This window comes from Catharus ustulatus, chromosome 12 (genome assembly GCF_009819885.2).
Source record: "Catharus ustulatus isolate bCatUst1 chromosome 12, bCatUst1.pri.v2, whole genome shotgun sequence".
Lineage (NCBI taxonomy): Eukaryota > Metazoa > Chordata > Aves > Passeriformes > Turdidae > Catharus > Catharus ustulatus.
In genome coordinates this window covers 2784253-2798161 of record NC_046232.1, presented here as the reverse complement: position 1 = coordinate 2798161, position 13909 = coordinate 2784253, and the positions used below count along the sequence as shown (strand labels likewise).

Here is a 13909-nt window from a genome sequence, read left to right as displayed (position 1 = left end):
TCAAAGCTACTGACACAGTCGCTCATCTCTTTTTGCCTCACATCTGTGATGACTGCTCACTCCAGCTTTTCCATTATAGGGATAACCAGCAGCTCCACTGTTGGAGATTACGATTTTTCTTTCTCTCAGGGAATTTGCCTAAGAGACTATAACGACCAGTACTTAAGAGACAAAAGAAGTGGCCAAGGAGGGGAAAGTATGCAGCTGGCTACTCTTTTATCTCTTGGGAAATTATCTCTTGGGAAAGGCAGAGATACTGCCACATTTTGACTGGGGGGATGTTGAGAGGCTGGCCTCAACTCCCTTGCTCTCTGAGATCGAGGGGAACGGTCGAGTTGCTGCTACCGCCAGGAGAATTCACTGCCCCTGTGGAGTCCAACCCCTGTACTGCTTCTTCCTTACAGGGGTTGAACCTTTGCTGGTAAGAGCAGCCTTTGAACTGGGACCTTACTAACATGTGATTGCACTGGAAAGGACCCTCACCATCTGTTTGGGTGCCTCAGGGGAAAAACTGGGGAAGTGCCTGCAGCTGAGAGAAGACTGTTACTGAGTTTCTGGTTCTGTTTGTTGTTGCTGCCGTTGCTGTTGTTTGTTTGCCTTGTTATACATATACATTATGTTAAACATATACATACTGAACAATACTGAAGAGCTGTTGAACTTTTGCCCACATCTTTGCCTGAAAACCTCTTAATTTCAAAGTTATAATAATTCACAAGGAAGAGAGTCACGTTTTCCATTCCAAGGGAGGTTTCCCTCCTTCCTTGGCAGACATCTGTCATTCAAACCAAGACATCCACGTAATTATCTGAATAACTTATCACTGCCCCATTACTATGACAACCCCCAAAGCATCCTCAATGGGATGAAATTTGGTGAACCCTTCCATGCTTCACCTGCATGTTAGCACAGGCTCCTGCACCTTGCTGTGAAAACTGGGAGCTGCTCTTGGCTCCAGAGCTGTAAGGATGCCTGGTTTCCCTGCCCTGTTCCTCCTCTCAGTCTTCCTACAAGGTAAGAGGAGGCATCTCCCATGGTGGGGGGTTAGGGGTGGTACCCTGAACTCCTGGTGGCTCTGGATGATCAGACCACCAGAGATGAAGGGAAGGAAGCCCTTGGAGCAGATGTCCCCTAGTCAGCACATTATGTTAGTTTTTAAGACTTCAGTCCTACCAGGACCTACTGTTTCTGCCAACCAGGCCCCTTGGGCTCAGCCAGAACAGGTCAGAACTCAGCTCACACGGTGCTCAGAGCTCTCCTGGAGTGACAACTCCTTGGTCTTCACCCCTTCCCTTACTCATCACTCCTGGGCTGCCCCGGGTTCTCCACACCCCCATGCTTCCTATGCAGATTTGCAGAGCACTGGCACTTAATTGCATTGCTCCCAGGGCTCTTCCCACCTTTGTTCAGCTACTTGTTAAATTCCATTTTACAAAAAGCTTTGATTTTCCTCCTCACTTTTCATGTGCTACCACTTCATTTTCATGAGGCAAATTCTGCCTTAAAGGGAATGGTGACTTGAAGCTGCTGACCTGCCAAGGTCCAGCATGAGCTGGGGTGTCTGATGAGGAACAATTCCAGCCTCTGCAGCCTAGAAGCCACACACAGCACATTTCCTGTTCTCAACTGCAGATAAGCAGAATTTTAGTGCTTACAGTGGCACAAGGAGCTCGTAAACTGCTCAGGTTTGCAACCTTTCCCATCCAATACCTAGGGCTGTTTCAGTGCTGCTGTCACAAGGAAACATTCCCCTCACTGAGAGGGGCAAATCTGATTTTTATTTATGCCTGAACATATGTTACACATGACATGAAAGACTGCTATAAGAGCTGGACATATTGAGCTAGCAGCCCTGTTCCTGGGGAAGCTTCTCCTAGCAGCCAATCAGTCCTGAACCTGGGAACCTGCAGCTGCTCCAGGACTGCACCCATGGCCACAGCACCCTGTTCCCAGTGATGGAAAGAACACACAGCCTGCTGGTGTTTGGAAATTGCACCCAGCTCGCCACAGGAGCTACACAAACCCACCACAGTTGGCAACATGCATGCTCCACCTGCTAAGAGCCGAGGTTCTTGTGATAACACTGCAGGTAACGTCCCTGTCTTCTGTTTCTTTGCCCCTCTCTCTTTTTCCTCGCTCTGCTCCTTTTTGTCTCCCCCCTTAGTAGGAACATTTACCCTTTTTTATCAATGAACAGTCCTCGGATATAATATTGCTGTGTTGGCACTTTATTTTTGTTTGAGAAATCTAGCAAAAGAATCCTTCCTGAGTCCCCCTTTTATTGTGGAACAGGACACTCACATAAAAAAATATGAATAAAAACATCTGCTCTGTACTGAGTGCAGAAGTTGTACAATCACAGAATGGTTTGTGTTGATGCCTCAAGTTCTATGTTTTTCTGCTCTGCTCGGGCGTGCTTTTTCCATTGTGCTTGGGTGGTGAAGACCAAACAGTCCTATTCCAGCTGGAGACTCAAGGATAATTTCTTCAAATTTCAGGCATAAACAACGTGAAAAGAGGAGGGCCAGCAAGCAAGCAAGCAAGGAGGATGAAACTTCATTATTTGAGACTATTAATTGGACAATTGACTCTTGCATGCAAATGGACTAAAACCTATAAAGATCTTGTGACCAAGCTCTTTTTTACTTCCATCTTGAAGCCATCCAGACAGGGTGTGGCCTTTGAAGGCCTCTCCATAAATATCCATTTTATTCCCCTTAACTGTGTATAGCCTCCATTCCAGCTCCTCTAGGCATCAGTGTCAGAAAGAACCTTTACAGTTCATCTAATCCAACCTCCTGACAGGGGCAGGGACACCTTCCACTAGAGCAGGTTGCTCCAAACCCCATCCAGTCCTGACCTTGGACACTTTTCCAGCTTACTCTCTGCTCACATCTGAGAGCAGAGCTACACATCCATCAGGTCCTCCTTATCTTTGCTTCTCTTCAACTCAGTAAAGTATCTTTAAATTAATTAAAGAGGATTGTGGCGAATCAAGCCAAAACCACATTAAACCCAACTTTTCAGGAATAAGTAAAAATGTCAACCTAATCTGCATTTTTCTTAGGGACAGTGCACTACCTGTCTCCTTGGCTCAGCTCTGTCCTGCTCCAAGCTCTAATTCCCATTTCACCAGAGCCAGTGTTCAGGGTGTTGTGTCTTACAGCAGAGCCAGCTCTCACAGCAAAGCTATGCCAAAGGTGCAGCGATAGCAGAGTTGTTATTTGCTTGGATGACTCCTGCACCTTCTCTCCAGCTTGTCCAGCCAGCTCACTCTGGCTTTAGTGCCAGAAGGTCCCTCAGTGAGCCTGAGTGACAACCAGGGCAGGTAGGGCTTCACCAACAGGAATTTTTCAGGAATTTAAAAACACCAGTAATGCCAACTCCAGCATTGTCTGTTGCACATCCTCTGCTCATCTCCTTCCAGTGCAACCCTCTGGAGAGTCACCTTGTGTTCACCATGCCCTCAAACTGGTGGTGATCTGCTTTGGGACAGTTCAGTTCTTTTCCCAACATTAATGGGGCCTACGTACAACAAATCCTACTTCAGCTGCCTGTACTGCATCCAAGATAGGGTAGAGGGTACTTTATAGACCAGACCTATTAATGCCACTCCTTTCTGTCTCCAGTTTAACAAATCTGGGTTCAAAACAGCTTAAATTTTTTTGTTCTAACAGTAAAAGCCATGGTGCTGGCCATCACAGCTTGAGTCCCTCCCAAACCATGGCTCGAGCATGACACATCGGACAGGACCAGTAAAATTGCTCTCCTGACCACAACATTGCTGCAATTTCAGGAGAATTCAGGGGGTTTAACACAAAGGCTGCACACAACAAAAGGAAGAGGTACCTGCACTGATCCTCCATGTCGATCTGCAGCCAAATGAGATGTCAAGTACGAGGTATTTGTCTGCCGGCTTGGTTGGATCTCCCACTCTCCTCTGCGATCCGACGATGCCTACTCAGAGTTCAGGAGCATGAAAGAAACAGAAGAGAGGGCAAAAGGTGAATAAGGAGAAGAAATAAAGGTGTATTGGTTAGTGAGTTAGTTTCTTTGCAGAAAGCAAGGCATTTGCATTTTAGGTGGGCTGAAATTCCCCTCTACCAATGCACCTCATTGTTTACTTCCATGGTGGCTGCAGTGATCCACAGCAGGAGTGGATTTCATCTCCTCTAGCTGCTGAATGAAGCGAAAGATCAATTCTGGAAATAATTCCTTTACAACAGCTTCACTTCCGTGGATTTCAGCACATCCACAATTACACTGACAGTATTTAACTATGTCTGTCAGGCCACACACACCAGAGCACTTGGCACAGCAGCAAGATGGGATTCACAAGTTCAGCCTCCCTCAAAAACATCTTTTTAAACTAAAATTTGCAACATAAATCAAAGCCAAACATTAAATTTCACCCAAAGGCAGTTCCACACACTGATTCACCTGTGGAGTGCAGAAGGAAACATCCTCACCTGCTTGACTGGAGAGAGGGCTGGGGGCTTTTTGAGTTTCTGCAGAAAAGTAGATAAGAAACTTTGGCTAACAAGTTTCCCCTTTGCCCCCAACAGATGAACAGATTATTTAAACTATTAGAACTTCATTTGTTTTATTAGAAGAATCACTTTGCATTTGAAGTTCTGGTGAGTCACTGTTGGGGGTTAGGGTTCTTCCTTTTGTTTCTTTCCCTGATGGAATTTTGTCCCATCTGGAGGAGGAGCAAGGGTGCAGCTGGCTACTCTCTTACCTGAGGGCTTTTCTCTTGGGAAGGGCAAAGTTACCAGGAGATTTAAGTTGGGGGGAACAGGGTGTAAAGAATTGTTAAACCTTTTCCCATATCTTTGCCTGAAAGCCCCTTAATTTCAAAGTTACAGTAATTTGGAGGGAAGGGGGTTGTATTTTTTCCATTCCAAGGGAGGTTCACACTTTCCTTGGCAGACACCTGTCTTTCAAACCAAGACAGTCACCCAGCTATGATGACAACACATTCAGTGCTCACCTAAGACCCAGGAGGATCTCAGCACACCTGAACCCAACTGACCAGTGGGAAGAATGCTTCCCAACACTGGGAAGTGTGGGAAAAACAGATCTGTGTTGGCTTCAGGCCTCAGTTGAGACACCATGGATTTGGCTAGGAAACAAGAGGCTCCAGTGAATAAATCCAGGTTGTGGACAGTGAATGTGCACCCAGAGAAAGACTCCAGAAACCTCAGAATAAAATTCAACAACCACTAGTAAATTGTCATTCTGCTACAGCAGGAGCACATGCAAAAATTAGGAGAATTAAAAGAGAAGCCTCCATGAAACATCCACTTGCTCTGCCTGCCTCCCAGAGAAACCCATGGGGGTGCTCTTCCAAGCAGGCACCAAAACCAAGTGCTATTTCTCTAGAGGTGGTTGGAAGGGACCTTAAGATCATCTAATTTATCAAATATTCTCACTACATGTTCTTTCCATCAGCCTGAGATGCTGCTCACACCTCTTGTCATTGGTGAAATCCAAAGAAGAAGCATCTGCCTTGGAATAATTTTTTAATAGCTGTAATTCACAAGATTAGGAACAACTGGAGAATTTAAATGCAGGTTTTATGAGCTAGTGGAAAGCATATATTGAGTGCTACTCTTCCACGGCATCAGGTGACTTGATTAGCCCAGGGAATGAAGGTACATCAATTCTGGGAGAAGCAGGCTCCTGCCTGAGAGCCTGGAACCAATTTCCAGGAAAGACTCCAGTAGCCACAAGAGCCAGATTTTTCTCTTTTAGCTCTACAGCCAAGTACATGAAAAACTAGGTCTGAAGTTGGCTTGAGCTGAGCTCAACACAACCTAAGGAATGACACTGAGGAAGTGATGCTGTGAAATTAGAATAGACTAGAATAGACTAGAATAGAATAGAATAGACTAGAATAGAATAGAATAGAATAGAATAGAATAGAATAGAATAGAATAGAATAGAATAGAATAGAATAGAATAGAATATTCTGAGCTGGAAGGGACCCACAAGGACTATCAGTCCAAGTCGTGGCCCTGCACAGACACCCCAGCAAACCCATCCTGTGCCTGAGAGCATTGTCCAAACACTCCTGGAGCTCTGGCAGTCTTGGGCCATGACCATTCCCTGTGGAGCCTGCTCAGTGCCCAACCACCCTGTGAGGGAAGAGCCTTTTCCTGGTATCCAACCAAAATGTTCCCTGATACAGCTTGGGAGCATCAAGTTCCCATTAATACTCACCACCCTCCTACCACCTTCCAAATCACATGGCAAGATTAAAGACAGAGGGGGAAGAGCTCACTCATCTTTGATTAAAACCCTTCACTTTCCAGAGGCAAAGTCTGGGGGAGTTTAGCAAAGAGGAGATTAGCTCTTTACTAGGAGTCAAGTACTCTAAGAGAGAATCTGCAGTTATTACATCCAAGAACAAAAATTAGGCCATTAAATCTGGAGACCCAAACCTCTAATTTACTTCTTGAGACTTTTTTTTTTCCCTCTTTCCTTTTTCCTTTAGAAAAATGCTTTGCTCAATACTTTAAAGAACATCCCTCAGAAGAGAGCTGTTTGCGTTTTGGTGAGAAGAACCTGATTTCTCCCATGTTATATTAAATAATTCATCACCCTAAGTAATGTTTAAGTGAAAATATGACAAAAGCTGTTGTGCAATCCAGAACTGGACTATCTGTGCAGCTCAGAAGAACAAGGCCTGCAGGCTGCCTGCATATTTTGGGATTTCTTTGGGCCTTTGTGAACTAAAATGCCTGAAAACGAAGCCAGGTGTCACTGTGCTGTCAAGGAAACATGTTGCCTCACACATACACACACACAATGTGAGGGTCTGTGGCCAGGGTGGGCAAGAGGAGACTGGCTGAACAATCCCCCCAAAACCAGGGGGTTACTGCATCCATCAGGGAATTTATTAGTGCAGATGACAGTATCAGGGCTCATACACCAGCCCACACTAATCACCACACATATGTGCTGCAAACAATTCAGCTTCCTACAGCAACACTACCCAAGGAGGGGTCATCTTGACTGTAGCTGATGGATTGGGATGTATCCTACCCTATGTTAGCTGTGTGACCCCTCAGAGCCCAGGAAGGCTGAGCCCAGACAGGCTGTTACACCCCATGCTTGGTTCTGTATCCACAAACCCTAGCTCGAGGAACTGGGTAGAACATGGAGTTTGGGGAAGCAGAATAAGCCTGGAACCACTCCCTGGGAATAAAAGCAGCAACAGCTCTGGCTGGGAGCTGCAGCTGGAGACCTACTGAAAATCTGAGATTTTTATTAACACAGAAAATCCAAACTCTCCACACCAGCCAAACAGTACAACGAGAAAGGAAAAAAAAGGGAAATTCAATTTCCCTGTGGCAGTTCATTCAGACTGTGAAGCCTTCCTTAGGGTTCTGCCCTGCCTGTCCTTTGTGCTCTGCAACACTCAGACTGTGAACTGGACACTCTGAAAAGGATGTTCATCCATCATATGGATGTTCTTGGGACACACATCCTTGTAATAGCCGCACACTCCGTGGGCAGAGGGCACCTGGGAACAGGCTGCCATCAGCACAGCTCTCAGTCTGCTCCATGATCTGTGTGCTAAGAGTAAAAGCACCTCAAAAATGTGGTAGTCAGGGATTCTAACCAGGTTGGAGGATCAACTTTAACCTGTTTACCCACAAACTACAGAAAAACAACCCCATTCCAAACTGGACTCCGGTTGGCTCACGATACCAATGAATTCCACTGGTTGATACCTTATTTCAACAATCTGCTGCTTTGACAAAATTCTCCTTATACCACCATCTCTAAATTAAGCACAAATTGTCCTTGGTATGACCAAGAATCAGCCCCAGACATCTATAATGCCATGTGGCTTGTGCTTCTCCAGTGCCAGAGGAGTGGGGAGAGGAGCTAAGCAATGCACCTGATTGCGAAGGGCCTGTTGTGATGGTCGATCCCGGTGGATGTGGCTGTCTCTTGTCACTGCAGAGGTCCCAGAATCTACATGGACAGATCCCACGGGAGTAGGCTGGAAAACAAGGTGTCAGTTAGAGGGAAGACTCTCACATGCACAAACCTACCTTGTTGAGCCAGTAGGAAGCAGAAAAACATCAAAATATGGCCCAAAGGAGCCAAGCAGAATTACAGTCAGGGCTATAAAATTCCTGTGATTTACAGACATGGAATTTGATGGTAGACACCAGCACCAAATGTCTTGTATAAAAATTAATTAAGAAGATACAGTTATGTGCCTGTCACAATGTCAGATCACACCTAATGTGTCTCACACAGAAAATACACAGACTTGTTTTTCTCATCCCATTGTCTCACCACTTGTAAAAATCATGCTTGCATAGAAACAGGACATGTAAAAATTAAAGCTTCATCTGCTCTCTTCTCACCAAAGTCATAATCTCTGCTCCCAACATCGAGATCTCCATGGCAACCAGTGTGGTTGTCAGAAATTGCATGCTTGTCTTACGAGGTGCTCTTTTTATCAACTGCCTTTGTAATTAAAGAAAAATGAAGATAAAATCTTGATTCACAAAGGAAATGATTTCTTAGGAACTCTGTTGAGCACAGTAAGCATTGGGAATGCGAAATATAGTTGGGACAATAAAGCACTGGCAGTAGTACCAAGTTTAGCACTGATGGCATTTGATCTGGCACCACTGACAATTCATTTACAGATGACATTACTGGTCTTAGGGATGGGTCGTGAGCAGAATGATCCAAAACAAAAAGCTTTAGATTCTTCTACTGTATTTCCCCATCCTTTGGCCAACGTCTTCCTGAGTTTAACTGGGTTTTGGTGATAAAAATGATGCAACAAATTCAGGGTCATGGTCCACATGGAGTCATGGAACTGCTAAATGGAGGCTGGTTTCTCCCACATTTCCTTGCATTTACTGCACAGAGCTGGTTCAGCCTCTGAGTGTCCTCCAAGATACTCTGAGTTCAGGAGAGCAAGTTTAGATTAGATATTTTGGAGAAATTCCTCCCTGTGACAATGGTGAGGCTCTGGCAAGGTTGCCCCACTCCTGGACAAGGCCAGGCTGGACAGGGCTTGGAGCAACCTGGGATACTGGAACGTGTCCCTGCCCATGGCAGACGGTTGGAACAAAGTGAATTTTATGATCCCTTCCAACCCAAACCATTCTGGGATCTTACTATTCACTGAACATCCATCAGAACCCTGCCTAGATCTCCTGTGCCTTTTAGATGGGAACATGACCATTATAGGGGGTTTCTATGATTTTCTTGCTTTAAGATGGATTTTAGATAGGTCTCCAATCCTGTGCTAGACTAGAGGGAATTCAGTCTCATCATTTTCATTGTCACAAATGGGAAAATGAGGCTTGTATGTCCAGAGAGGTAAATGTCTGTCCCTCAGGAAAATTTTGAGGCACTACAAAAACCCCCTGACAGGACGTTAGGACATCTCACTGTGTTGAGAATTGAAAGATTTGATACTAAACTCACTGGCATTAATTTGAATTATTGGGATCAAAAAGGCAATGGTGGGGAAGCAGCACCTGGAAGGCAAGGAATAGGACTTTGCAGGGACAACTCACAATTGGCCTGCCAACCCAGTCGTAGGCGTAGTCAAAGGTGTAGCCTTTCTTTTCGAACAGCTCCGTGAAGATGGTCCGCAGGTAATCATAGTCTGGTCTCTCAAAGAAGTCTAATCGCCGCACATAGCGGAGGTACGTGGCCATCTCCTCTGCCAGAAAAGGGGAAAAAGCAGCAGCTTTTATCCTGAATCTTCCTGAGTTGTTAGAAACCAATATCTGGGCTGCCAGCGCTGCCTGTGGCTTTTCTCCTACAAGTCATGGTTTTTAGGAACAGTCCTCAATGGAAAACAATCCAAATACTTCTCAAGAAAAGATGGAAGTCCCTCCACTGCTGAAATTTGATCCATCCACTCCTTGATTTATTCTATATATTGGTATGAAAAAACCAGAGTGAGAAATAAGTTCACTGAACCTGACAACAGGCTGCTCACAGGCATTTAGAATGTTGTGCCCAGAGAAGCTGTGGCTGCCCCAACCCTGCAGTGTCCAAGGCCAGGTTGGATGGGGCTTGGAACATCCTGGAATAGTGGAAGGTGTCCCATCATGACATTGGCAGAGCCTGAATATTTAAAGCTATACTAAGAGGGGGAGGCTCCAAGGTTAATTTACCTGAAGATGGTAAATTTACAGACCAGGGTTTGGTGTTAAGCTAATTGCTTTCCTCCATCTGGGTTGCACTTTGCATGCACAGAATATTGAGCCCTAGGAACTCACGTCCTGCCTCTTCCCAGCTCTCCTTTGGCTCATCACCTTGCCTTCAGCTGATAAGAATTATCAATAAGAACTGCTTATTGATGCTTAACTCTGTGGCTTGTGGCTTCCATGGAGGTAAAAGAGGGGAAAAAAGAGGGGGAAAAAAAGGAGAAAAAGAATTCTCTCTTTTAAGTACCTCTGGAAGGTGGATAACAACTGGTTTCAGGGGAGGGAGGGACAAAACTCAGTTCTCTCATCTCCCATCAGCCCAGACCTGAAGGAGCTGTGAGGAGGAGTACTGGTAAAAAAATGAGAACAGCCAACCTGAAGCTGTTCTGCTTGAAAATGGGTGGTTTTTGGAATGAGACATCTGGGGAATTACAGTGACTTGAGTGAACAATGATCTCATTCCAGGCTTGCTGCTCCTCATGCTGGGAAAGAGCCATGTGGCACAACAGCTCCTACAGGAATGGGATTAATTGTGGGTGCTCTCCCTGGTGTCAGGACTTCAGAAACCCCCCACAAAACCTCCCAAGCTCACTCTGTGGCCAGGGGACCCTGGGGAAGGTGCTAACTCTGTATCCTGCTCTCCCAGCTCCAAGGTCTGTTTAACTGCAGATCAGATGTTGGGCTTGGCTAGAAGCACACTTTAGTAATACTCCCCTTAAAACTGCTCCCAGAAGGTGGAATTAATGGACAGACACACCATCCCATTTTCCAAGCTGACCACTTACACCTGCAGCATCTGTAAAACCTTCCATTTGGAAAAGAATTAACTCAGTAGTTCCAACATGGTCATTTGGGAGAGGGAAAATAATGAGGAGCCCTTTGAGAAGGAAGCTAAGAAGTAAAGCAGGCATACAAGGCCCTTGAGCACTGTCCAACCTTCTTGATGAGTTTTGTTCATTTTAAGACCTCAGACCCTGCTAATTTATAGCAGCAGCTCCAGTTGTTTGCCGGCTTAAGGAACATGATGGATACATGTCATTCAGTACTTTCTGACAGAGGAGTGCAGGCCCATCCTATTTGACAAGGTATGGCCACCTCCAGCTGCACTCACACGATCCCATCAAGGCTTTACCTGGAAAGTTCTCACAGAGAACTTCAACTGGAGTGTTTCTCTTTGTGTCCCCAATCTTCTGATATCTCTCTTTTAAGGTGTCAGCCTGCAGCGCACAAAGACAAAACAGTTGTGGAGAAAGAGTTCAACCATGTGAGAAAGGACATGCTGTATGGGAAGAAAAACAAGATATTTAATGCCCATTCTAGGTGACATCAGGAGATGTTACTTGAAACTGAACTGCATCCTAGGCAACACCAGTAGGAATATTTCACAGACTATTGGGAGGGAAGATCCGAGGATGTTCAAAACATCTTTGCTCAAGAAAGGTATGACCCGTATTAGTGTCTTATAAGGCTCATTTCTCACAGCCCAGTCCTGAGGACTGTGCAGGGAAGGTTTCATGGGAAAAGGAAATAAAGGTGCATGAACTGTGATGGCACATCAGGACCTCCCCAAGCTTAGGGCCATCGAGCTGCCTTCACCAAAAAACTGCAAAACAGACCCATCACACAGCAATTTGAGTATTCCTCTGTGCAGCAGGATATTACTACATTGATAGTAACTCTACATCAGTCACACTCCTCCCAGATCCCAGGCTGCTCTCACACAGCCTTTCCTTTCACCCCCAAACCATCCATCACTCAGCACTGGTTTAGTATCTGGTCAACAAGGAAATTAAACCATTTGCAGTTGGATTTCCCACCTAAATCAAACTGAGGCAGAGAACACTAGCTGTCACCCTGAAAGTGGGGTTTCTTGCCTCCATTTCAAAATATGTCAATTAGACCTGGCAGCAGCATAATTAGCACTGTAAACACTCTCTGCAGATACAGCCCTGACAGTGCAGACTAAAAGTGTAAGCCAAGGAAACCTAGAAGGGCAAACATGCCACATTCTAAATCCAGCCAGAGAGTCAGTGTTTGCCCTGGACCTCAAAAAGGAGTCAACTAATTCTTATCAAGTTCAGCACTGGACTGAGGAACTTTTGTAGAACCTTGTATAAACTTGGAATTATTATATATATTATATAGGATTAATTTACAGCAGATAAGTTCAACTAATACTGAAAGAAAATACATACTAGAATAACACACTTACAGAGAGGTGAGGACATAAAACCAGAGAGATTTCTTTCACAATCCCTTTCATGCTTGAAAAAGCCTTCTTTGCTTTTATGAGCTGTTGCCAACATTTCTGGCATGTGCCCGATGAGGCTGAGCTAACTGGATAGGTGGTGAAAAACAACTAAACAAGGTCTATTAACCCAGCTGGGTCTATACCCACTGACCACTGCAGAGCTCTGCTGAGCAGCTCCCAAATCCAAAGCTCCTTTTTCCAACAGGAGCTCTTGTCTTGCCTGATAAACCTAACCTGATCAGACCCTTCACTCCCTTCAAACTCCAAAGCTGAATGCAGCAGCTTAATCATTAGGGAGGTGATAGAGAAGTGAAGATGCAGCTTCCAACAGCCCTGGAGCCAGCAAATGACTTACTCCTTGTTAGCTCAGCTGATGGATGTTGGTGGCAGTTGGCAACTCAATTACTTGAAGCTCTCCACATTGTACACAGCATCTCATAAACTCCCCAGCACTGAGTGTCCAGTGTCTCTGGAGGGAAGCCAAGCCAAACACTTGTGCCAGAAAACCAGTTTTTCAAGCTGAAGTCCATCTGTGCATCTAAACCCATCAAACTGCTCCCATTATAAACACGGATCACAGATGCAGCTGGGGGATTGTGTTGCCTTAACTGGAATTTCATAAACAATCACTGTGTCCCAGTCACGCTCCAGTTCGGGGCAGCTTCCAATCACAGCTCTCTCACTGCTGTCCCTGTCTCTCTGTTCAAGCTTCTCTCCAAAATTGTACCATTTTGGCATCTTGAAGTGCCAGCTAATGTATTTCTACCTTAAAATCTTCCCTGCAGGTAAACTTAATGCCTCAGTGTTAGGCTTCAAGGACAAAACGGAGAGGACAGTGTTTCTGACTGGATTTTGCCAACGATTCCCCAGTGGATTCTCGTTTGGGTAGAGACTAGCCAAAGTTTTAAAGGACAAAACCTAAAGCTCAAACCTACCTTCAGTCCTTGCCAGGGCAGGCTGCCTCGGAGGAAATACATGAACATATGGCCAAGGGCTTCCAAGTCATCTCGACGACTTTGCTCTAAAAGAGATGACAAATTATTGCTGCAGAAGCAAAAAGGGCTGTGAGATCTCAGCAGTAGCCACACCTGTATCTGAGATAAAGGCACCACAGGGACATTCACTCACTGTCTGCGGCTCAGATCTTGTGCAATACCAGAGGCTGTTACAGAAAGCCAGAAAATGTGTAAAATCAGCCAGAAGCCATGAGATAACATGGGAACTGCACAACACACATCCAACCTGAGGTAGAACAGACAACTCTTAACTGCAGAGGAATAAAGCAGTGCCCCAATTTTTCTCAGTGTCACTGGTGCCATGTGGTGCTGGATCATTTCCTCTGGACTAAATGGGAATGGGATACTCACAACCAGCTGCAGGGATCTACCCTTGCACAGTGCCAACCCTTTCCCAATTGCCTCTGCTGCTCATCAGAGCAAATCAAAAATAGCTC

The 13909-nt window shown here is 45.3% G+C and overlaps 1 protein-coding gene across 5 annotated transcripts in view; it reads right to left on the bottom strand.

The window, feature by feature from the left end:
* CSNK1G1 (casein kinase 1 gamma 1) overlaps positions 1–13909 on the bottom strand; it is a 108491-nt gene that overhangs the window by 8895 nt on the left and 85687 nt on the right. For all 5 annotated transcript variants that reach the window (XM_033070641.2, XM_033070645.2, XM_033070643.2 and 2 more), the window contains exons 8-12: positions 13392–13477; positions 11338–11422; positions 9564–9712; positions 7913–8017; positions 3850–3957 (exon numbers count right to left, since the gene is read on the bottom strand). In XM_033070641.2, the coding sequence (XP_032926532.1) occupies positions 3850–3957; positions 7913–8017; positions 9564–9712; positions 11338–11422; positions 13392–13477 (533 nt within the window). The remainder of the gene's footprint in view (positions 1–3849; positions 3958–7912; positions 8018–9563; positions 9713–11337; positions 11423–13391; positions 13478–13909) is intronic.